Genomic DNA, 23,283 nt, shown 5'->3' on the forward strand with positions numbered 1-23,283 from the left:
GTTGTTATCTGTTGTCCTTAACAAATATTATCTGGACCTATGTTTTCGTGGCGTGTTGTGCAGGTGGGAATGTTATTGTACCCTCTCTTAAGTGACAGTTCAGTCAGGGGGAGTGGGAGCAAGCCGTCCAAACTTAACACTAGACAAGACCGGAAATAACCCCGTTTTATTTCAAAATATACAGTATAACTATGTCGACCTCTATGAATTTACATTTAGTTAGCTTTGAAAATACAAATTAACAAACAAATAAACAAAATTTTGTTTGTCATAAGTCTCCATATATTATATTTACCAAACTGCTGAGGTGAGACGTAAATCAAGATATATTGCTGGAACACAAATAAATATTTCTACTACTGCTGCTATTATTGCTACTAGGAATAATAATAATAATAATAATAATAATAATAATGCATTGTACATTGTTAACTTCATTACTATATATATATATATATATATATATATATATAGTAACACATTTTTCACATTCAATATTTTGATGCTATGTTAAAATAGTACTTTATCTTTTTATTTATTTTGACGTATTCAATAAAATAATTACACTAATAATAATAATAATAATAATAATAATAATAATAATAATAATAATAATAACTTGGTAGTTTATTTTGAAATATAACCGGAAGTTGACCTGTCAGGCCACACGCCGCGCTGCGCTGCTCAGCAGCTGCACGCTTCCACGTCCAGTGTTTGACAAACCCTCGTCGGCTTGACTGAGTGAGCAGAACGTGCGCAGCGGTAATGGCTGCCAGGGAGAGTGAGGAAGACAACAAATGAACCGCCGAGAAGCGACTCAAAGGTGAGCCTGCTAAGATGACAACCCACGCTGTTACAGCCACGGTCTCCTCTGCAGATCGGCTATTGTCTTGTCTGCTGTCTCTGCTCGCCTGCTTGGCTAGCAAGCGTGTGTGTTATGAAGCTAGATTTCTTGATAGCGCGCACACTGACACACACACACACTGACACACACACATACACAGGACAATAAACAGTCAATACCTTGAGCAGATCACGCATGCCTGCTCTGTGTCTCACTGTAAGAGCTATGTTAAAAGCACCCAACTTGTTTTCGTTTTGAATTACGTAAGCTGTTGCTGATACATTTCGATTTAGCTGGCGCGAGATGGACTCTTTGTTAGCTGGTGTTAACATCATTAGCTAGCGTTAGCTAACCATCAACATCGTTAGCTGACAGTGGCCAGGCCACATAGCTGCTAGCTTCATAGCCAATCATAGGAACGGGTGTCTAATTAGCTTGTTTGGCTGGTTTCTCTCATGCTCTCTGATGGGGGAGACAGCGACTGTTAGGCATATCTTACACCCTCAATTATGACAGTATAACGCCCCTTTACAGTAAAATAAAGTTAATTATGGTGGTTAGTCCAGTGGATTTCCGTGTACAGGCAGGTGTGTGAACACCGTCCGTCTGCGTTTATTATGTACGAAAGCGACCGAGTTGCTAACTTTGCTCCATATTTGAATCTGCGTGTTAAAACTTGAGCATTCAAATCAGCATTTAGACCAATCTGACATGTATAATGTTGGTTTCTGTAATATTATTTATAAATATGCCCCGAGAACAGTTAATTTTCTGTTTTTAAATTAGAAAGAAGAACTTATTAGTGTTGCAGTAACTTCTCAATAATTTGTCAAGCTAAACGACTTAAATAAAGCAAAGAAGAAGCAGTGACAGTGAAGCAGACTGAAGTAGAGTTTAGTAGATGATAAACGCAAAGGTTTTACAGGTAAATGATTTCTAATGTATTTATGGCTACAGTGATGAGGATTAGTGTGTTCCTCTGATCTCATGATTTTCTATCCAGTTTTTGCAGCAGGTGCTGGGAAGCACTGCATATAACTTACGTAATTTTAACATATTGGTTTAATTTTGGTTATCTAAAAGAAATTCAAGTTAATGTTAAATGCTGTAGGTTCAGTGAGGTCAGCGCTGTGATTACCTGGTTGTTGTTACAGGTTGTGTTTTTTTTTTCTAATAAGGTTCATGGTAAAGACTCAGTGTCTCAGTTCTGTCTGTACATTTAGGATTTTTCTTATTTAACTTACACCAGATGATTGAAAAACAGTTCCACTGTTCCTGCTTTTATTTTAATAAAAAAAGCAAAGTTTGTCAGCAGGATGTATTCACTGATGAAATAGATGCTGCAGACTGTACACATGGTGATGTGGTGATAAACCCGTCGGTGAGGAAACATGAAGACTCTGTAACACAAACCAGTTGTGAAAAATGGCCTCACATTAACACGGTGGCCATTTTTTGAGTTTTGAACATGTGGTGGTGTTAGTTGTGTTACATGTACAGTAGATGAGTTTCACTGGGAAGCTGCAGCAGTGTTCTGTGTGCTCTTCTATGTCTTCTTGTGTGAATGAAAACAAAGTCTTATTGTCTTGTATGGTAAATGGTCTGTATTTATATAACACTTTACTGTACCTGGAATGATACCCAAAGAGCTTTACATTATACATCACATTCACACACTGATGGTGGAAGCTGCCATGCAAAGCGCTCAACCACGACCTATCAGGAGCAATTTGGGGTTTGGTGTCTTGCTCAGGGACACCTCGACATGAGCTCGGCAGGCCGAGGATCGAACTAGCAACCCTCAGTCTTCAAGACGACCACTCTACCCATTGAGCCACGCTGCCCCTAAGTTTGTATGTAAAATCATTGAGTTGTGGTTGGTGAAGTCTTGAAAGGACCATCATCTTACAGTGTAAGACTTATGGGCCTTTATTTGGTCCGATTACTGTCTCCTAATAAAATACATTGTTTACAAAAATGAAATATTTAGGTAGAGGGGCCTGGAATTACTGTAAATATGCATCTAAGATTGAGTACATCATCTAGCTGCACTAAACAGTTACTGTTTTCACACCAAGGTCCACCTTCTGGCACCGGGTCAGACCCCCTTTTCAATTCCTGGTGTGATAGATGGAAGCAGGTGGTGGAAACCTTCCTCAGAGGTTTTCTCCATATTGACATGACAGCATCACACAGTTGCTGCAGGTTTGTCGGCTGCATCCATGATGAGAATCTCCCGTTCCACCACATCCCAAAGCTGCTCTACTGGACTGAGATCTGGTGGCTGTGGAGGCCGTTGGAGTCCAGTGAACTCATCGTCATGTTCTAGAAAGCAGGTGGAGATGATCTGAGCTTTGTGACATGGTGCATTATCCTGCTGGAAGTAGCATCAGAAGATGCTACACTGTGGTCATAAAGGGATGGACATGGTCAGCAACAATACTCAGGTAGGCTGTGCTGGTTAAACCAGGCCACGTTGGTACTAAGGGGCCCAAAGTGGACCAAGAAAATCTCCCCCCACCATTACACCAGCAGCAGCCTGAAGCGCTGATCCAAGGCAGGATGGATCCATGTTTTCATGATGTTTCCAGCAGATTCTGAGCCGAGCATCTGAATGTGGAGCTGAAATGGAGACTCATCAGACCAGCAACGTTTCTCCATCTTCTATTGTCCAGTGTTGGAGAGTGTGTGTGAATTTTAGCCTCAGTTTCCTGTTCTTAGCTGACAGGAGGAACCCGGTGTGTCTTCTGCTGCTTCCTGGTCCAGACAACTGCTGCTCACTGGATATCTTCTCTTTTTTAGACCATTTTCTGGAAACCTTCTTTCTGATGCTCATTTTGAACTTCAGGAAGCCGTCTTCACCATGTCAGCATGACTAAATGCAGTGAATCGCTGCCATGTGATTGGCTGGTTAGATATTTGTGTTAACTAGCTATTGAACAGGTGGGCCTGATAGTGTTAACCAGCTAAGGGTAAAGATTCTGATTCACAGCCACCTTGGTTGTTTTTTCCTGTTCAACAGAAGGGTTAAAAGTACAGCTTTTACTCAACTTCCTAAAAACGTGGTCCTCCTGTCAAGTCCTATCAACATCAGGTGACTCGCTAGTTTCAAATGTATAGTGAGCTCATCATTAGCGGATCTGCTCATTAGCGGGATTTGCTCATTAGCAGTATCTCTTGGCAACATAATGCGGTGTGTCCCCCAGAGGAAACCCACCATCATTTAATGTGGTGTACCGTTCATACGGCAGGACGTTAGGAGGCATGTGTATCATTAAATGCAGCATTGAAAGTGAACACCAGCTGTCTGATTCCCACAAATCTTTATTCTCAGCTGATCAAACCTTGCAATCATAACAAAGTTAAAACCCTACATCTTTTACTTTATATGTATCTGTAATGACAGAATAAGCACGAGTGCGTATTGTATTTGTTTAATCAGAAGTTTTGTATTACTTTTCTTTTTGAAGAATCTAATAGATGAATATTGTGACATCATAAAAAGCCTTTAAGTACTCAGTATTCGTGCATTATGTTATGATCACATTTTGGATTTCTGCAGAGTTCAGAGTAGTAGAATGAAAAAGCATCAGCTGGATGGCTTATAAGGAAGCGAATGCCCCTGAGGGGATCCTTTTTTCTAATGCAAAAACAGTAAGTTACAATTAAACAACCAATGAAAATTTGATATTTATTGTCAGCTGAAGTTTAGTTTGCTCTGTGTGCAGCCCCACTAATTGTTTGTCATTGGTTTGATCTGTGATTTAATGGATAATCCAGAAAAATCTAAGATTAAAAAGCTAAAAGGGGCAGAATGCCTCCCATATCCCTTTCTCCTGGTTGTCTACAGAAAATGAAACAGCCCAGTCGAGCTGTAAACATAGGCTGACCTTCAACAGCGTTGGAAACGCGCTGATTAAAAGACAGCTTTCTACAGACAACATAGACTTTCCACCGCTCTCACTTCCGTGCATGTTAAAGCTCTTTTTTTCTGGATGCAAGTCATATTATTCAGCTCTACTTTTGCTTGGGCTGAATTTTCTTCACTGTTTTGGACTCGTGTTTATTGAGCAGAAAAGCTTATGTGCATGAACACAGCTCTGTTAGTCGCAGAATTTCAGTCCTTTCTAAATGCTGAGATATGTACACGTCTTGTATTTTAGGGATGTCACAATTACAGGTTTTTTTTGGTATGATTAATGTAAAAGAAATCACAGTTTTACGATTTGTGTGCGTAAATTAATTTTCCAGCACTATAATGCGTGAAATCACCTGAACACTCATTACATGTCTGTTAGTTTTATTTATTTCTATCGTTTCATGCCAACATAACAAAATAATAGAACAAAGTAAATTCCATCTAAGCCTTCTTTGTTGTGTAAATAATAAATAAATCCTACATATTAACTCTGGATTTCTCTCAGAGAGAACAGATGAAGAGGCTAGTGGACCTCTACCTGGACTTGGGAAGCTTCTTTCTGGAAACTACATTATAAAAACGCTTTTGAACATTTCTTTAGAAAGCAGGAAAAGCATCCAGCTAGCTTTGAGCTCCAGCTTCCTTTATATACAGAATAGCTGCTGTTTGTTTGGGACATAAATAAAACTATAAGACGTATATCTGGAATTAAATGTAGTTTTTTCTGCGGACTGTAACCATTTCACTCGGACGACTGAAACCGTGGAGTTCATGCCGGGTCGATTATGTCTGAAATGTGAAACTGTGACGTGACTGTATAACATAATGTTCAGTGAACGCATCGCGTTAAGCTGTAAGACAACAAAAATAGCTAATGACACGATACCATTTCATTTCAATGTTAAGTTAAATATTAGCCTCATTTATCCAAACTAGTTTTTTTCTAATCTGTATAACGTAATGTTCAGTGAACGCATCCCGGGTTGTACCTAATCACAAAATAGCAAATGACAGGATAACATTTAATTTCAGTGCTACGTTAGATAAACATTAGTCATTTATCCAAGCTACTGTACATTTAGCGTTACTGTAGCATAAAAAGCTGCTGGTTATCCAGGTGGTGAAACGTATTGGATGCATTTCCTCCTTTCTCTGCAACTTTTACAGGCTGGTGAGCCGTCCTCCACAATCACACCTCGCTCATCTTTTTTCTGTAACCCAAAAACAAAATAAAAATAAAATCTGACAAGCATGTCTTAATCCCTTAGTTTGGAGGGAAAAACGCTTCCTCTGCCGTAGTGTCCCACTCAGGCAGCCATAATGTCCCACTCAGGCAGCCATAATGTCCCACTCAGGCTGCCGTAGTGTCCCACTCAGGCAGCCATAATGTCCCACTCAGGCAGCCATAATGTCCCACTCAGGCTGCTGTAGTGTCCCAGTCAGGCAGCCATAATGTCCCACTCATGCTGCCATGATGTCCCACTCAGGCTGCCGTAGTGTCCCACTCAGGCAGCCATAATGTCCCACTCAGGCAGCCATAATGACCCACTCAGGCTGCCGTAGTGTCCCATTCCCTCATTCAACCAGAACAAAGCAACGCAATCGGAAACACATGAAAGTGGTGGAATGTTGTTTTCATTCCGTGTGGAAGTTGTGCTGATCCGTTGATATAGTTCATAATATTTTTATAAAAAGTGATGATTTTATTAGATTATTAGAAGTGCAAGTGCCCTGAAACTAACAACACCCTGGCGGCTGTTTCCTGGGAATCCAAGACACCTGGCATGAAGGATGAGGGGTTATCAAATGAGATGAGCAGATAAGTGACAGCAAAGGAAAGCCTGAGCATATTATTCTGCTAGACTGCAGTAACACCAGTTAAGATCCTCACATCTGGAAACCTCAGCCCTCATCTGACTGCAGACGGGACAGCAGGGACACGTAATTTATTGATCAAACCAGTAGAAGAGATGTGGCAAGTTAAACTGGGAGGTTGCATCTGCCTTGGTTTTGTTGTAGAGTGAGAAGCATCGCTGAGTTTCACTACTAGGGTTGGGCATCATTTGAATTTGAACGATTCCAGTTTCGATTCGGTTCCTAATGATTCTTGATTCTGATTCTTTTAAGAGTCAGGGTAAAAAAAGTTTAAATGTTTTCCCACCTGGTCGCCAGCAACCTGGTCGCCATTTTGTTTGATGAACTCTAAAACTTCTCCAGTAACACTTTTGTCAATGTAGGCATGCCATACCTTGTTAGAAAGCTTAGATTCTCTGCAATCGAGCCAAATAATTTTACAGTACTCCTAAACACCAAAACACAGTTAGTAAAATAAACACTATGGCTAGCAACACAGCTAACAGGACTTCCTTCCTGTTTCGTGGTAATGACGTCACATTATCATCTATTTCATGATCAACTGTACTTTTCCACAGAAGGGTCCAGTGTTAAAAAATATAAAAAATAGTTTGCCACAAAATTATTCCAAGTTATGTATTTTTTCAGTATAGGCCTTATGAATGTCTGTCTGCAAACTCCTTCTTCAATCAAAATCAAATTTGCGTTTTGGCAGCCATTTGGTCTTTCTGTGAACCCAGTGTTGTTGGGTTTGTTTGTATTCCTCACCTTTATGGCCAAAAAAGAAAAGTGTCCTCACTGTTTTATGTGGCATTTCCATCCCAAGACACCTGGAGATACACAACAAGCGCTCCCTGCTTGCTTAGCCAAAACACATGCGCTCCTTTTCTTTGTGGCCTGAAAACGTCTGTGATGAGAGGCTGTCATTCACACCAATCACAAGTGTAGCCAATCACTGGGCGGTAATGCAAACACTTCCAGTGAGTTCTTCTTTGTTGGTGTTTGGCTTCGTCTTCCGGTTGGCGGACCAAGGATCGAAGTTAGGAATTGAAATTTAAAAATTTGAAAGATTCTGGCAGAATTGGAAAGTAAGTCCCGGTTCCAGTCGATGCTCGATTCCCAAGCCGACTCACTACCGACACAAACACTTGAAAGGACAGACAGATACACCCAGGACAGGTCACCATCCATCACAGGACCAACACAGAGGGACAAACAACCAGTCGGTCTCTCCCAGGGGGGACGATAAGAGTGACCAGTTAACCTAACATACATGTTCCCTATGTTCTCACGCAAACATAGGGCGAACATGCAAACTCCACATAGAAAGGCCCGATGAAGACGTTTCATTTCTTGGAGTCTAAGTAGGGCTGGGTTTAAAAAACCATTTATTGATTTGAATTGACTCAAATAAATCCAACATCGATACATAAAGCTTTTCTGGTAACGTGACCCTACTCTTGCGTGACTTACCGAGATCTTAGCATTATTACACGACTGGTTTCCTGAGTTGCCTCCGTCCAATCATCTTCTTTTATCGAGATGATGTCTGTTCAGATGTTTTCATTCACCAGTGTGGATTACAATCACCTGTAAACTATTTAGCAGCGTATTACTGCTCACATTAGCAACTAACGCTAAGACTGCAGGCACTGCCACGTTCCACAACTGGAAGTGATGTCACCACGCATGTATGTACTTTGAAATAAATCCGAAATGGTCATTTAAAACCACATTTCCTCTAGAACAGGTTTTAACATTGTCCTTTTATCAAACAGTCTGATGCTTTTTATCTGGTTCCCATGACGACATGTCATAGCTGCTCTCTGTGTCCATGGCAGTCAGCCCACAAACAGACATGTGCGCTTACACGCAGGTTTCCATCAGAGGACAGAGCGCACGCGTCGGAAAACACGTCAACCAGCTGGAAATCGGACAGAAAGATGAGAATTTTCTAGATTCTCTCAGGCAGGTGGAGGTGGAAGCATCTTGCTCCAGTCAGGAGCAGATGGAGGATTTCTCCTGCTCCGGTGTTACGCCGATAGCATCACGGTTGTCATGGCAACGCGCACAGCTGATCAATCTGAATCTACGTCATTCTAGGAGTTTCACATGGTGCCAGGTTCCCTACGTTGTTTAAATCAGTGTTTGTGGTAAAAAGACGAGTATTCCACCCTGAATGACAACATCACCTTGTTTTGGTTGTGCAACCAGTGTAAAGAGTGTGAGATATATAGTGATGATGCGTCTTCCTGTCAGTTATGGAAGGATGAATGCTTATGTTTACGTAAGGTTTGGTGGAAATGCATCTGTTTCAGTGGATGTCTACACATTAAAGCCGCTTCACATGGCTTCCGCTGATGCGTTTTACCATAATCTAATGGTAATGTGCTGAAGACCCTTTTCAAGCATTAGTCAGTTTAACTAGCAGCTTCTGACTCTTCCTCAGAAAAGTTTTGGACACCTGACAGATGTTACTGATTCATTAAATAAAATCTTTCTCTGTGAAGTTCACGCTTCAGCCAGAGTGCCTTCTGTCCTGCATCACACCCTACAGCCTTAAACTTCCTTGCAGAAGTCGCAGAAGTCGACCAGTTAGACGGCCTGATATAAACCTGTGTTTGTTTTCTCCCCAGTGAGGACTAGAATGGTAAGCAGCCAGCCGAAGTACGAGCTAATCCAGGAGGTGGGGCGCGGCAGTTACGGCGTGGTCTATGAAGCAGTGGTGAAGCGAACAGGGGCCCGTGTGGCAGTGAAGAAGATCCGCTGCCACTCTCCGGAGAATGTGGAGCTGGCCCTGCGAGAATTCTGGGCTCTGAGCAGCATCCAAAGCCAGCACCCCAACGTCATCCACCTGGAGGAGTGTATCCTGCAGCGGGACCAGCTGGCCCAGAGGATGAGCCATGGCTCCAGCTCCCCTCTCTACCTTGAGGTAAGGAAGCAGAGTTTCAGCTGAACAAAGTTTGGGGAGAATGATAATCCTGCAGTGATGGTGTGTTTAGGTCCTGCAGAAAAGACCAGAGATGTCCAGCTGATCAGACTGTTCAGACTACACAGCAGTCACTAAGATGGCTGGACAGGGAATTATGGGTTTGATTAAAGCTCATAACACACCACGATATTTCCTACGTAGGAAGGAAACAGACATTAAACCTGACATTAATAAATGGCCTTAAACACACTTTAGTAAAAGTCTTGCTTGAGAATTTAGAGAAGAAAAATATTTATATTTTAAAAATATGAATAAGTTTATATTTGATGGTAGTGGACACATGCTAGCTTGTTGATGTAATCTGATTACCTCATCTGCTGGCATCAGATCTCATGGTTCAGGAAATCATTCTTCTGTGGTAGTACTTGAGAAGAAGGTAGGAGTAACCAGACTTTCAGGTCCTGCAGAACGAGCATCTTCATACCAGAAAGGGTTGAAACCTGCTGGATGGGCCGCCGGGCACAAATTAAGGAAAAACCTCAGGAATCCGGTTTATGCTTGAAGTATCAAAAATAAAGTATGTTTTTATTATTTATGTTCAATTCTCTAAACAAAGTTAACCTGACACTTAGATGTCTTTTATTAAATGTAACTCTCTAAGAACAAGCGGAACATTTATATTTTTGGCTTTTGATTAGAACCAAAGCATTTGTTTAGTAATTCATTTTTGGTTGTGTTAAATAAATCTGCTTTGCCAAGAGGAGCTTAGTGGACATAAAGGGAATGACCCTTAATGCTTCAGTGTTGTTGTTTATATTTTTATCTGGTTTTTCCTGAATTACCTGTAAATGCTGGACCTGCCGTGGGAAAAATGGAAAGTGTAGTGTAGAGAAGAGGAAGGAGAGAGTGAAGACAGGAAAAAGGAGATGAAGATGAACAGTTGTACAATCAAAACCCGAACAGACCAAAACAACCAGCTGCTACACCAGTAAATCCATTAGGGAGAAAACAGGGCAGATAATCATCAGGAGCACCTACAAGAAAACAAACTTAGGAAATCATGAACATCAGCAACAATTATATGCAAACATAATTGTAGTTGTTGGTGATTAAACCTGCAGCTCTAGAAATGTGTGTGTGTGTGTGTGCGCAAAATGTTTTTTGTTTTTTCAACTTATACCAAAACCATGAACATTCCCACAAATCTGGCAAATAGATAAAAGTTAAAAAAAAGTATATTAAAGCATGTCAGGAGGAAGATGGAGAAAGTTTCACATCATTTTCTTGGAAAATGACCCGACAATCAATCTTATTATTAACATTAGATTTTAAGCTTTCCACAGAAAGGATAAATATATCCTGGGTTGTGCAAATCCTCAGGATAATTCCCAACACACACAGTTCGAGTCATAAAGAAAGTTCCTCTGCGAGATTTAAAACAGTCCTTTCCTTACTTTTCTCCTTTCTTCTTTGATGCAAGGATTATTGGAGACTCTTTATTACAGATAAATGTTTTTTTTTGTGTTTGAGTTTTGCTCTTATGTGGCCAAATTGCATCAATCAAACCCTGCTCCTAGAATCCAAACATCCCTTTTTCCGTCTCTTCCTGATGCTGCACCGTTGGCGGGAAGCAGGAAGCAGCATGCTGCAGGTTGTGTGTATGCAAACACACAGAAGCAGCTGTTTCATGGAAACATTAAAACTATGATGTGCATTTTTCACTACTGACCTCACACATTTCCACAGAAAGGAAGTGCTGCATCTGATCCAGTAACTGAGCCGGTTTGTGTTCAGCTTTAAGACCAACAGCTGTTTCATACATGCTGACTCTGCAGAATGCTGGTGTTTACTCTTTATTCATCCAGACGCAGCGTGGACTCACTTGGTCTCTTTGAATCATTTGTTGTCCAGTTTTCTGTCACGTTATTTAGAATAAATCTTAGAAGTCTTAGAAAAAGTTGCATCACAGTTCATTGTTACAGATCCGCCTTAGAGGTAGTTTGTGGCAGCTAATGATCTTATTTCTTAAAGCATAAACGTGAAACTTTATTTACTGCTGCAGTAATCAGTCAGTCCAGTTTAACCAGTTTTAAATCGTTTAAGACTGAAGGTCACATGTTGATATTTGTCTGTAGTAGCTGTGTCTCATAAAGTTGTTTCAGCTCTTTGAAACTATTGCCATGCTGTATAACCCGATCTGGACTTTGTTTTTGGTGTTATTTAACCATAAACACAGTTTTAAAACTGTAACATTGCTATATGAGAGAACCCAGTGGTCCTTCATCATCTGCCCCTCATACTTACATTCACCGGCCACTTCATCAGGCTCATTCCTCAGAGGTTTTTTCATGATGTTTCCAGCAGATTCTGAGTCTAGCATCTCAATGTGGAGCTGAAATGGAGACTCATCAGACCAGCAACGTTTCTCCATCTTCTATTGTCCAGTTTCCTGTTCTTAGCTGACAGGAGGCATCTGGTGTGGTCTTCTGCTGCTGTAGTCTATCTGCTTCCAGGTTGGACATGCTGTGTGTTCAGAGATGCTGTTCTGCAGACCTTGGATGGAACCAGTGCTTGTTAGACTTCCTGTTGTCTTTCTATCATCTCCAGCCAGTCTGCCCATTCTCCTTTGACCTCTGAACAAGACATCCTGGTCCAGACAACTGCTGCTCGCTAGATATCTTCTCTTCTTCAGACCATTCTCTGGAAACCCTAGAGATGTTTTGTGGTGACAATCCCAGTAAAAACTCAGACCAACAACCATGCCACGTTCAAAGTCTCTTAAATCTTCTTTTTTTTCTCATTTTGATGCTCAGTTTTAACTTTAGCAGCTTGTCTAGTTGTTACAGAGCAAAGTATTTTTTCACAATTCCTGTTAAAGATCAAAACTTGTCAAGATAAAAACCCATTTATGCTAGCTTACGTAGGTAAATAGTGACGTCAGTATCTAACGTCCTACGTCGCCGTCCTCATACTTCCATGCATGTTTTGTGTTGCCATGGTTGCTAAGTCAATTCCTCCACTAGTGGGCAGAGTTCACTCTGCGAGCTGACGTCAGTTTCAGACACCGTTTAGCGGCTGTAATGTGTGGCTATAAAGTTTTTCCGCCCAACATGCCCTAAACACTCACAGTATAGTCTTTTTTCAAAAGCTTGCACAGTTCTACAGTTCTTCCTCATCCTCTTCTGCTTCTTTCGTCCCTTTCTGATCCTCTTCTTCTTCTCTGGTTTGTTTCTTTTGCTGGTCACATGTCAGCTATTCTGCTCAGCACTGCCCCCGTGATTGCCGGTGGTATTGCTTTGTTTTCTGTGTCAAGCGACAAATAGCTAAGCTCCCTGAAAACAGACCAAATTAGGTATGTAACCGTACATTCTGCCACCAGCCAGTGTTGGCGACTTTCAGCTACATGATGCTGCAGGTAAATATTTATTTTTGCTCGGACATAGAATAAAGTGACAGATCTGTGATCAACTAGTTTATGTTCTTTCCATGAGGTGTGTTGGATGATGGAGCTCTGTCGAGTTCAGCCCAGGTGTCGGCTCTGCTCTGTGTGCATGTGCAGAAGAGCTGGTGGTTTCTGGTTGGATCTATGTTGTCTGCAGTCCCCTGTTACATGACTGTGCTGTCATGTTGGGGAGGGGGGGCTCCTCTCCAGTCAACCTGTCTGCAGCCTGTCATGTTGCAGAGCCTCCCTGCTGCGTGATGGCGGGCTCACAGCCTGATTATAGCCTTTGAACAGCTCGCTGGCCCATTGTCAGGCTGTTCATTCAGTTTTCTGCAGCACCAGCATTGGGCACTTTCCCAGAATGCCTTTATTCCTTCTTTTTTATTTTCTTTTTTTTTTTAACTGCTCTGTAGTTTTCCAGTACGTGCTAACAGAAGAGCAAATCATAATGGGAGAGAATCAGCTGACCACGACAACTATGGGATAATTTTCATGGGTAGTGGGTTCTTTGACTCGTGGCCTCACAGTTGGCAGCTGTTTGTTTACAGTGAGGTTTCCATGGTTACACACATTTAGGATAATTGAGCAGTTTACATCACAAGCTTTAATGTCACAAACTAAATGTTTTTTTTTTTTTTTTGTAAAATCAGAAACTGTGCGGTCTGACAAAAAGGCTGCAGGAACATTTAGCAAGGCTAAGCTGCAGCATGCTAGCAGCATGGTTAGCCTTTAACAGTTTACCCCCCACCCCCCTCGGCAGCATCAGCGATGCAAAGGTCCAGTAAAGTAGTTCATTCCATTCATTTCTATTTGTAATAATGCTTAATAAAAAGTAATGGAAACTTTAAAAACCCACATTAAAGTCAGATACCAGAATGTTTCAAATAAAATAATTTCAATATTTTAATTATTTTAGGGGAACCAGACAAATTGTGCTCTCTCTCTCTCTCTTTTTTCTATCACTAACTTAGTTTACGGTCTAATTCAGGCGGGTTGGTATTCTTGTCCCAGTCTAATTCAGGTGGAATTAGACTGGGACTAGTCTGTGCTGCCTGTTTTTTAACATGCTGTTTTCTGTCTGTGCTGCAGCTTGTGGAAACATCTCTGAAGGGCGAGATCACCTTCGACCCCTGCTGTGCCTACTACTTATGGTTCGTCATGGACTTTTGTGACGGCGGCGACATGAACGCCTACCTGCTGTCCCGTAAGCCCAGCCGCAAGACCAATACCAGCTTCATGCTGCAGCTGGGCAGCGCCTTGGCCTTCCTGCACCGCAACCAGATCATACACCGCGACCTCAAACCGGACAACATCCTCATCTCGCAGGCGTGCACGCCCGCCGGCTCCTCCGAGCCCACCCTCAAAGTGGCCGACTTCGGCCTGAGCAAAGTCTGCTCTACCTCCGGGCTCAACCCTGAAGAGCCGGCCAGCGTCAACAAGTGCTTCCTGTCCACGGCTTGTGGAACAGACTTCTACATGGCCCCGGAGGTGTGGGAGGGCCACTACACGGCCAAGGCAGACATCTTCGCCCTAGGGGTGATCATCTGGGCCATGGTGGAGCGCATCACCTTTGTGGACGTGGAGACTCAGAAGGAGCTGCTGGGGAGCTACGTGCAGCAGGGCTCAGAGATTGTTCCTTTAGGGGAGGCGCTGTTAGAAAACCCAAAGATGGAGCTGCTGATCCCCGCCAGGAAAAAGAGCATGAACAGCCACATGAAGCAGCTGATCAGGGAGATGCTGTCGGCCAACCCTCAGGAACGGCCTGACGCTTTTGAACTGGAGCTCAGACTGGTGCGCATCGCTTGCAGAGAGCTGGACTGGGACACGTGATGGAAGACACGGACTCCATCAAGCACATGAACACATCTCATCAGCTGCTGATCTTCATTTAATGGGGATTGTTTGTAATTAGAATAGAAATGGGTTCTGTCTCGGTTTAAACTTCACCCACTGTCCAAGCACACCGAGCTTCCTGTTAGCTGCGTCTTTATATTAAAGGAGAGCTGCAGCTTGGTCTCAGGCCGATCGCTTCCTCCTCACACAGGAACAACGTGACCCTTCATCATCCAAAAACCCGACAGCTTGTTTCCAAATACCATCATGAACTCGGTGCTAATTGTTACTAAATGCAATACGAGACGTCATCCTGTGATTTTTACAGCAAACGATGATCCAAAGGGCCCATTTTTAGAACCCAGTCACCTCAATGTGTGGAATGTGCTTTGAAGCCATTTCTGGTTAGACAGAATCTGCTTTAAAAAAACAGCCTGGTTATCACCTACATCCAGATCGGAGTGTATTTTGGCATCAAAAGCAGTTCTGCCCTGAATGCTCAGGTAATACAAACAAACAGCATGATGGTATTTGTTGACAAACGTCGGTTTTTGCTCTGAAAAGATGCCGAACTTGAGTTTTTTTTGTCAGCTGCTGCTTTATTTTAGTGGGTGGAGGATGTTTTTATCAGCATGTGTCCAGCCAGGAGGGGCTTGACGTTGGCGGTTTTTCCCTTCTGTTCATTGCAAACTGCAAGATAAGTCGTCCTGTCCCAGACACACGCCTCACCCAGCTAACCAGAATGTACCATGATAGAGGGAAGAAACGCTTATCTGCAGCCTTAAACACAAAAACACTGAATCCACCAGGTTTGTCACAAATAACACGATAACATCGTGTTCACCAAAAGCTCCTTTAAGACACATAACATGCAGTACAGCTGCTGTCTGGACACTGAGCCAGCCTGCAGTGTGTGTGGAAGCTGGAGCTGAATTCACTGGACAGACGTCTTTAAGTCACCTGGCTGCTGCTTTTTCTGGATGAAGCTGCGATTGGAAAATCAGGCTTTTATTAGAGCAAAGTGACGGCTGCTGAAAGGGACTTAATGCTCTGATAAGACAAACAGGAAGATGTGAATGAAAGCAGCTTAGCTGGGAATTAATGTTTTTACTAGACACGCTTAAGCCAGGATTGTCCAAATCCGGTTTTGGACTACCATGCAGGTTCTGGATGTTTTTTTATGGAGAACCGAAAATGTCAAAATTGAAAGTAAATACAGAAAAAAAAAGTCTCAAACTAATTAACATGCCAACAAATTATACAGAATATAAAAAATTATTTTTTTTAAAACTTTTTCAGTTTATTTCCTCCTTTGATTTATTTATTTTTTCTTCTTTTCCTTTAATTTTATTTCTCCTTTTATTCTTCTTTTCATACAAAAACCGACCTGCAATGCGACAATAGGCAAGTATCAACACGTCTTTAACGACCACTCCCTCATTTACATAACGAGACAGAAGCAAGAAATACACACACAAGTAAATATGCTTGGAAAAACAGGAAAAAATGCTAGATTGGAAATAAATGGTAAATAAATATCACTCAGTTAACAAAAGTGTAAAATGCTGAATGGAAATAATTTTTGGGAGAAAAAAATGTAAAAGGAAATCTGATTTTAAAAGAAGTAAAGAAAAACAAAGGTGAAAGTTAAATGGCAGAGATGTTATGAAGGTCAAATAAAACAGCTGAAATTATACTAAAACTATCAATTTATCCCACATTTTATAAATATCCTAGAGGAAAAACAAGATTTATGTATTGTATAATTTATTGGCACATTAATTAGTTTTATGAGCCATTTTTATATTTCTGTATTTATTTTGAACTTTGGTGGTTTGGCTCCTCCGTATGATCCGGTCTTTAACAGACCTGGAGGAAAAACGTTGGAACCAGAGGTTGTTTTGACTGAAACATCTAGAACTTGCAGGCTGGTGGTCCTCGACCCATTTAGGTTCAGTCCAGCATCCATGAACTGCTTAGATGGCGCCATCTTTCTGAACTTTAAGTTGGTTTTTAAATCTTTGAACGTTCATTCAATCAAGACACAAAAAGCCTCAAATTTTTGCTGAGTCATGTTTACAATCAGTGTATGGAATCAATTCTGACGGCATACTCGCCAAAAAACAACTTTTTTGTCAACTGACTTTGGGTTAGCACGTTTCATCGAGGTGAGATGGAACAAAATGGAACTTTTATTGATCAGCTGTTTAACTCTATCATGAAAGGCACTTTAGGACCAATGTGAGAGGATGAGATCATTTTTAATCAACGGCTCGCAGCCTCTGATTGGCTGACACGATTACATTAGAAAGCAGAAGGAGCTGTTTTCTTTTGTCCTCCTAACTTGAGCATCTACTGTATTTGGCACTGAATCTGTTTACCTGGTGGGTTTAATTACGTCTTTTTAGTTAACAGTAAACCTGACAAGTAATCTGTTTATCAGAAAGTTCTATTTACATAGAAACACGTAGCTAACCCTCCACCTTCTATTTTAGGACGTTGTTAAGGGTTTAAAACTTCCTGAAGGCATCCTGCTGCACCTGTACGCACCTGATCCTGACATACCAGTCATCTGATTCTTGCTTCCTTTCATAAACAGAAAATCTCAGGTGAATCCGCAGCTGAGGTCCATCCAAACCAGAACCCTTCAGCTCGTACCAAACCTGAACCCAGGCTCAGTTTTGATTGGCACATTGTTATTAGAGCCAATAAAACAACTGCAATCCGTAAAGGGAAAGAATTGTAACGAGGAAGCGCTTCACATGGCAATCAGATGTACTCCTGGTTTGCTTCCCAGCCTTTTTAATCATGTAAAGTATTAGCTGTTTGTGTTGTAGCGCAGCGACGTGAATATTCCCATCTGAGCCTGTGAATGTGTAAAGAGGGCGGGGGATGCATAGAAAGCACTTTCCTTTATATTTATCCCCTCTAACTAGCTGCTGTGTTGAGGAGCTGAGAGGCTGGACTGGGCGGGAAAACTGCTGCTGTTTGTTTACCAGGCTGAGCACAGTGTCAGCCGGAGGTCTTAACTCACGCATGCAGCACCGCTCACCTGCAGGGAGGAAGACATCGGCACGCCTTCCTCCTCCCGCCTGAAGATCTCTGCAGCGTTCAAACAGGATCCTGTCTCACGGTGTCAGCGCTGTTTCCTTTGCCTCTGAATTTTCCGGTAATCGGATTCTCCATGCCGGTGACAAGCTAATTCTAAGCCTATTAAGTTGCAGAAGTTGGCGGGGATCATGCTCGGGACCTCGTCCTCCTTTCACCACGTCTACTTTTACATATTTTTTCACAAGAGCCCAGAGAAGCCAAATAATCTCGGCTCTTTGCTGCTCTGGAGCTCTGGTTGAAAAATGAAATTCTAAACTCTGGAGCGTGACGGCCTCTCCTTCCACTCCCTGCAGTGATGAGATTTTCCTTTCTGTTGACACTAGAGTGGCCTCACTTATTGCACTTGAACACAGAATTGGCAGAAGTTGTTTGAGACGTTGGATGAAGCCCCAGCACTGTGCTCTGCCACCAGCAGCAATACCACAAACAAACCAGTATTTCCAGTTCCCGTGCCTGCTTTATTTATTTTCCTACTGCAGGACGTCTCGTGCTGCTTCACCTGTGGCTTTCTGTGCGCGAGCAGCGAAGTCACCCGTCCCCTCGGAGCTTTAAGCAGAGCAGAGGATGATGGGAAGTCATTTCCCGCCAGATTTCCTCCACCAGACTGGGAGGAGGAACACACTTGCCAAATATATACTCGGTCTGGGGTTTTAAGAGATTTCTTCCTCCGATTTGTTTTCAGTTCCTTTGCACATGTGTAAATACTGTATAGGATCAACGGGATGAATGAGGTGTGATGTAAATATGACTGAGCGTGCTCTGTTTTTAAGAGCCTGATTGTTGGATGTATAAAATGCTGTGATGGTTTCATTGCTCCCTCAGCTTCTTGACTCCGCCTCCGTTTCTGCCAGCCAATGAAAAGATGGCGACATTCTTCTGGGATAATCCCGTCTGCGTGCTAGTGATAATTGTGTGTTTGTCATTGACCTGTTTGTTTTTTTGTGTAAACAAAAGCAGTGAGTAAACAAGTCGTCCTTTCTACCAGCAGCTGGATCATCGTACACGTCACTGAGCAAAGAAAGACGGGAAATACGAGGATGTTCATTCAGCTTTTTTTCTGTGTGTAAAAAGGAGGAAGCAAAATAAAACACGAATATGGCAAAAAGTTTTCTCTTTTTTTCTAATTCACAACAAAACAAAAACCAGCTAAATAGTCAGGCTAAAAAATACAAAATAGATGAATAAATGATTTTTGTTTTTTAAATGCTAAATACATAATCAGGATTAAAAATCAACTTTCAAACAGTTGACAGATAAAAATGGTTGCTGGCTGTGTTGTAGTGACGCGTTTCCCTTCTAGTCCAGAAATTGGTGCAAAAAGAAAAAAACAACTCAAAGCTGTTTGGATGCTGCTTCACACTGCAGCGGAGAGTCACTCAGCGGCCTGGAGTCTGCAGCCGGGTTGGTGGGAACATCTGGATGTCCCAGTTTGCTCATGAGGACGTTACCACTCCATCCAGGATAATGTCAGACCCAAGCTGAGCACGTAGCAGGCGGAAAACCAGTAGCATCTGTTCACTGACCAGCTAGCTGTTAACAATGCCAGGAAACAACGTGTTTTTTCTGCACAGCAAAATTATCATTGGGTAAAGTTGCTCTACACCTACCAGGCATGTTGGATTAAAGGTTTTACATTTCCTCTGAATTTCTAAGTTGCAATTGTAGCAGTTTATTTTTCCTTCCTACTGGGAACTCTGGAACTCCCAGCCAAACACCGTTAATGGCTTAAATATTAATAAAAACAACTTTCAAAGAGCAGAAATGTAGGTTTTTGGTTGATTTGTCTGTATAGGTACATGCTTTCTGAAATAAACCATTTTCAAAAAGCTGCACAGCACCATGAAGAGTCCAGTGAACAACAGAAGTATGAAGAAAACTGAGCCAACTAGAAGTTTTCTCCCTCATTACACTGGTGTTCAAACTGGGAAAGTGGTGAACACAGTCTGAACGGGTGTGATTCCGGTCTGCCCGACAGGACTGACCACCTCCTTCTGTGGGACTGATCCATCTTTTCTCATTGGGGATGATGTGAGTGTACAGTTAATGTAGAAAATGGTGATGTGTTCATCTTTTCAGCTGCAGGATCTGTTTCTTATTTTTCCACTCTGGGCCTGGTGTGTCTGTGTTCTGGCTCCCGGATCAGTCATACACCCGGACTCGTGTCAGATGACAGACCTAAGCCTTTTTTAGGACTCGTGTTTGCTCTTATGTTATTGTAAGATATTTTGAGGAGATCTAATAATGTTCAACACCTGTCTGTCACTGTTGAAATGATGGATTTTTAATAAAATCTGAACTTAAACAACTGGTTTTCCTCCTCATTGGATTGTTTCCTGCAGCTCTGTGCTACGTCATTGCTCTGATGGAGATCACCTGTTGAGGACAGTCATTCGGGCTCCACAGGTGCTTCAGGTCTGGTTCCTGAATCTGTGCTGATCGTTACAGAAGAATGAGTTCAGCTGCTCAGCTGATGATCACGTCAAACTTCTGTCATGTGGAATCAAAGTAAGTGGTCTTTGCAGTGATCTGTCTCTTCATATTTCCTCCACTCTGAACATCTTTGTTTGACAGGTGGGACCATGAGCCACAGAGCAGGTGTATCAAAGGTGTGTCTGCCTTGTTTTTAATGATCAAAGGAAAGTGTGTTGCACTGAGCTCGTTATAAAACGTCCCTTCACTGATCTTACCACAGAAGTCCCAGCTTGAGATCTTACCCATCACAGTGTCTCAGCTGCTGTCTGCTTCCCAGACCAGCAGTGATGGCTTTGCTCTCTGTGGCTGGGAACTCCACCAGGTAGGACTACTGATGTTTTCAGAGCTACGATTAAAGCTGCATACGTGATTAGGTGTTAAGTCAGAATCCAACGGTTTGTCAAGTTCTACACAATAACTCACTAATTTGAATCAGGTGTGTTGAAACGGGGAAAGATCTAAAATGGGCAGGACAGCACCCCTCGAAGACCAGACTTTCCCATCCCTGTTAGACAAAAACAGAGCCCTTAGAAGAGGCCAAATCAACAAAACTGTACCAAAGTCATAAAGGTAACTGTCAAACCAAACTGACCCACAAACAGGAAACAAAAAGAAACTTGAATACTGGCTGATCAGACTAGTTAAAACCAAGAGGGGAACATGACTAACAAAGAACCAAAACAAACAGTTTTACAATGAAACATAAGAATAAGAAATGACTAAAACAACGCCTTACACCAAAGAAAATACCTAACATTTAAAGAAAATGAACCATTAATCTGCCCCTTGATTGGCTTAAAAATGCAAAAATAACTAAGTGTGCATGTTTAGAACTAAACTATTCAAGGATTTAAAGTCATGAAGCACTAGATGTCTTAGCAGCTTATTTTAATACCAAGATGTAGTGTAGGAAGAAGCCTTCTTTCCTTTTGTTTTACTTTCAGGTTTGATTTGGGGGACAAAGAATTATATCTGCTCCTCTGCTGGAGACACATCAGTTTTGAGGGATAAGGCCTCATAAATCAATATAAAGTAGTACTGTTGCCTCCTTTTAGCCTTAGTGAAGGTGACGAGTGCAAAGCGCTCAGTGGGCGGGGGTCCTGAAGGCAGAGTTGAAATAAAATCTAAAGCACTGCAAAGACTGTCCAGACAGTGGAGAAATGCAGAAGCTGCATTAATGTAAATGATGTTTCCATAAACTAACATTTAGGAAAGTTAGTGCCACAAGCTTTTTTTTCCTCTCCCATCAGACCTCAGTCCTATCACTGTTGAATGAACAGATTGTTTTTCTGAATAAAAATATTTAGATGTACACGAATGCCACCAACAAAAAGCCTACAGACTGAAACTAAATGTCCTTCCATTCCTATAAATCTGGAGATGAGACGAGATGTGTGAAAACACTGAGTGGAACATTTTAGAATTGCATTTATTTGGCCACCAGATGTTGCTGTGGTGAGATGTTCCAAAGGATCGGCGATCTTTATGATTCAGTAGTTCCTAATTATTCGTACTCTCCAGAGTTCCACCCCTGCCATCACCATGAAATGGGCAATATCGTCCATTTACTTCCTTTTATAAGCCTCCTATTCCTGCTAGTTCCAAACAACTGCTGCTGAAACTTAAACACCAACTGATCAATGTTAAAGGTCCAGTGTGTCTGACGTCTAGTGGTGACGCTGGGCATAGAAAGTTGTGAATGTACAGTGGCTCAGTGGCCAAAATTCTTCCAGAAATAAAAATGTTGTCATGTGTGAGTGGATCCAGTGACTTCAGGTGCAGCGATGACTGCGTGACATGTAAATGCTTCAGTCTTGTGTGCATATGTCTTCTTCTATGGTCCTTTTAAGGTGTTACTTATCCCAAATAGTGCGCCAGCTCCTATCAAACAAAGCTGCTACAGCAGTTCTAAAGCTTCACACACAGAGTTGTACGTTGTACACAGTCCTCAAAGTCACAGTTGAAAGCAGAAGAAATTTCAAACTGTAGAAAGGAGCAAGTTAGTGTAGTGTCTCCACATCTGCAGCTCCTGTGTGATGTTCAGTCAGGTGAAAGGATGACTCTCACTACTACCACTTGGGTTTTCATTGCTATGCATTTAAACCTCCTTACCGTAGACTTTCCTACGCTTTAACTCTCGCTCACTCTTTCCAAACACTCGACTGCAGGCGGGCTTCCTCCACTGAATCACGTCTTGTAATGGCGCTTACTATTGGTTGATGGAAGAGGCAACGGCAGTGGTGCGTTTGGGTATGCTTAGAAAAATCCAGGAGGAAATTATGAGCATTTGTTTGATGCAGCGCGTGATATAAAATGCTTTAGAATCGCTGTGTGTAGAAATGACATCACGTGTATGTGTGAATCGAGATTAAGATATATATATATATTTTTTTTAAAGGAATCTCTTAAATCTCTGTAAAGGACAACTCATGAAGAACAAAATTAGAGGTTTTAGTACCCTTCCTTCAAATGATCATGTTTCTGAATTGTCGAAGTTCTTGAAGTTCTTTAAGCTTGTTTTGTTTTGTACCCTCAGGTTTCCGTTGTGGGCATCGTTAGTGGACTTGTTCCGTTCGTGACGAACGTCCAGTACTCTGTGGATGACATGACTGGTCCACCTCTGAATGTGAAGCTGTGGGTTGACATGGAGGCCAGTAATATCCAGTCTTCTCAGTTTGAGGGAAAGGAGATGACCTCTTTGGGGTTGTGGATATTGATGGTTTATAAATTCTGATTCTTACAGGACTGCTCGACTACCTTTGCTTCTCCAGGAACATATGTGAAAGTCATCGGAAGTCTTCGGAACTTCAATGTAAGTAAATCATTTCAGAGTTAAGAGATATGATCAAATTTTAATGACTTTGTCTTTTCTCCCT

The 23,283-nt window shown here is 41.9% G+C and overlaps 2 protein-coding genes across 2 annotated transcripts in view; both read left to right on the forward strand.

Annotated features, from left to right (window-relative positions):
• Positions 1 to 672: 672 nt before the first annotated feature.
• On the forward strand, positions 673 to 19,013 carry pdik1l (PDLIM1 interacting kinase 1 like). The gene is made up of 3 exons (XM_041967300.1): positions 673 to 823; positions 9,254 to 9,549; positions 14,081 to 19,013. Exons 2-3 carry the CDS (start codon positions 9,265 to 9,267, stop codon positions 14,819 to 14,821), a joined length of 1,026 nt encoding a protein of 341 aa, XP_041823234.1. The 5' UTR covers positions 673 to 823; positions 9,254 to 9,264; the 3' UTR covers positions 14,822 to 19,013.
• A 1,325-nt stretch (positions 19,014 to 20,338) lies between these two features.
• Positions 20,339 to 23,283, forward strand: part of LOC121628289 (replication protein A 32 kDa subunit-like) — a 9,985-nt gene continuing 7,040 nt past the window's right edge. The window contains exons 1-5 of the mRNA XM_041967305.1: positions 20,339 to 20,440; positions 20,508 to 20,541; positions 20,628 to 20,729; positions 22,944 to 23,057; positions 23,151 to 23,219. Coding sequence (XP_041823239.1) covers positions 20,385 to 20,440; positions 20,508 to 20,541; positions 20,628 to 20,729; positions 22,944 to 23,057; positions 23,151 to 23,219 — 375 coding nt within the window. The 5' untranslated portion in view covers positions 20,339 to 20,384. The remainder of the gene's footprint in view (positions 20,441 to 20,507; positions 20,542 to 20,627; positions 20,730 to 22,943; positions 23,058 to 23,150; positions 23,220 to 23,283) is intronic.

The sequence above is a fragment of the Melanotaenia boesemani genome, chromosome 17 (genome assembly GCF_017639745.1).
Source record: "Melanotaenia boesemani isolate fMelBoe1 chromosome 17, fMelBoe1.pri, whole genome shotgun sequence".
NCBI classification, from domain to species: Eukaryota; Metazoa; Chordata; class Actinopteri; order Atheriniformes; family Melanotaeniidae; genus Melanotaenia; species Melanotaenia boesemani.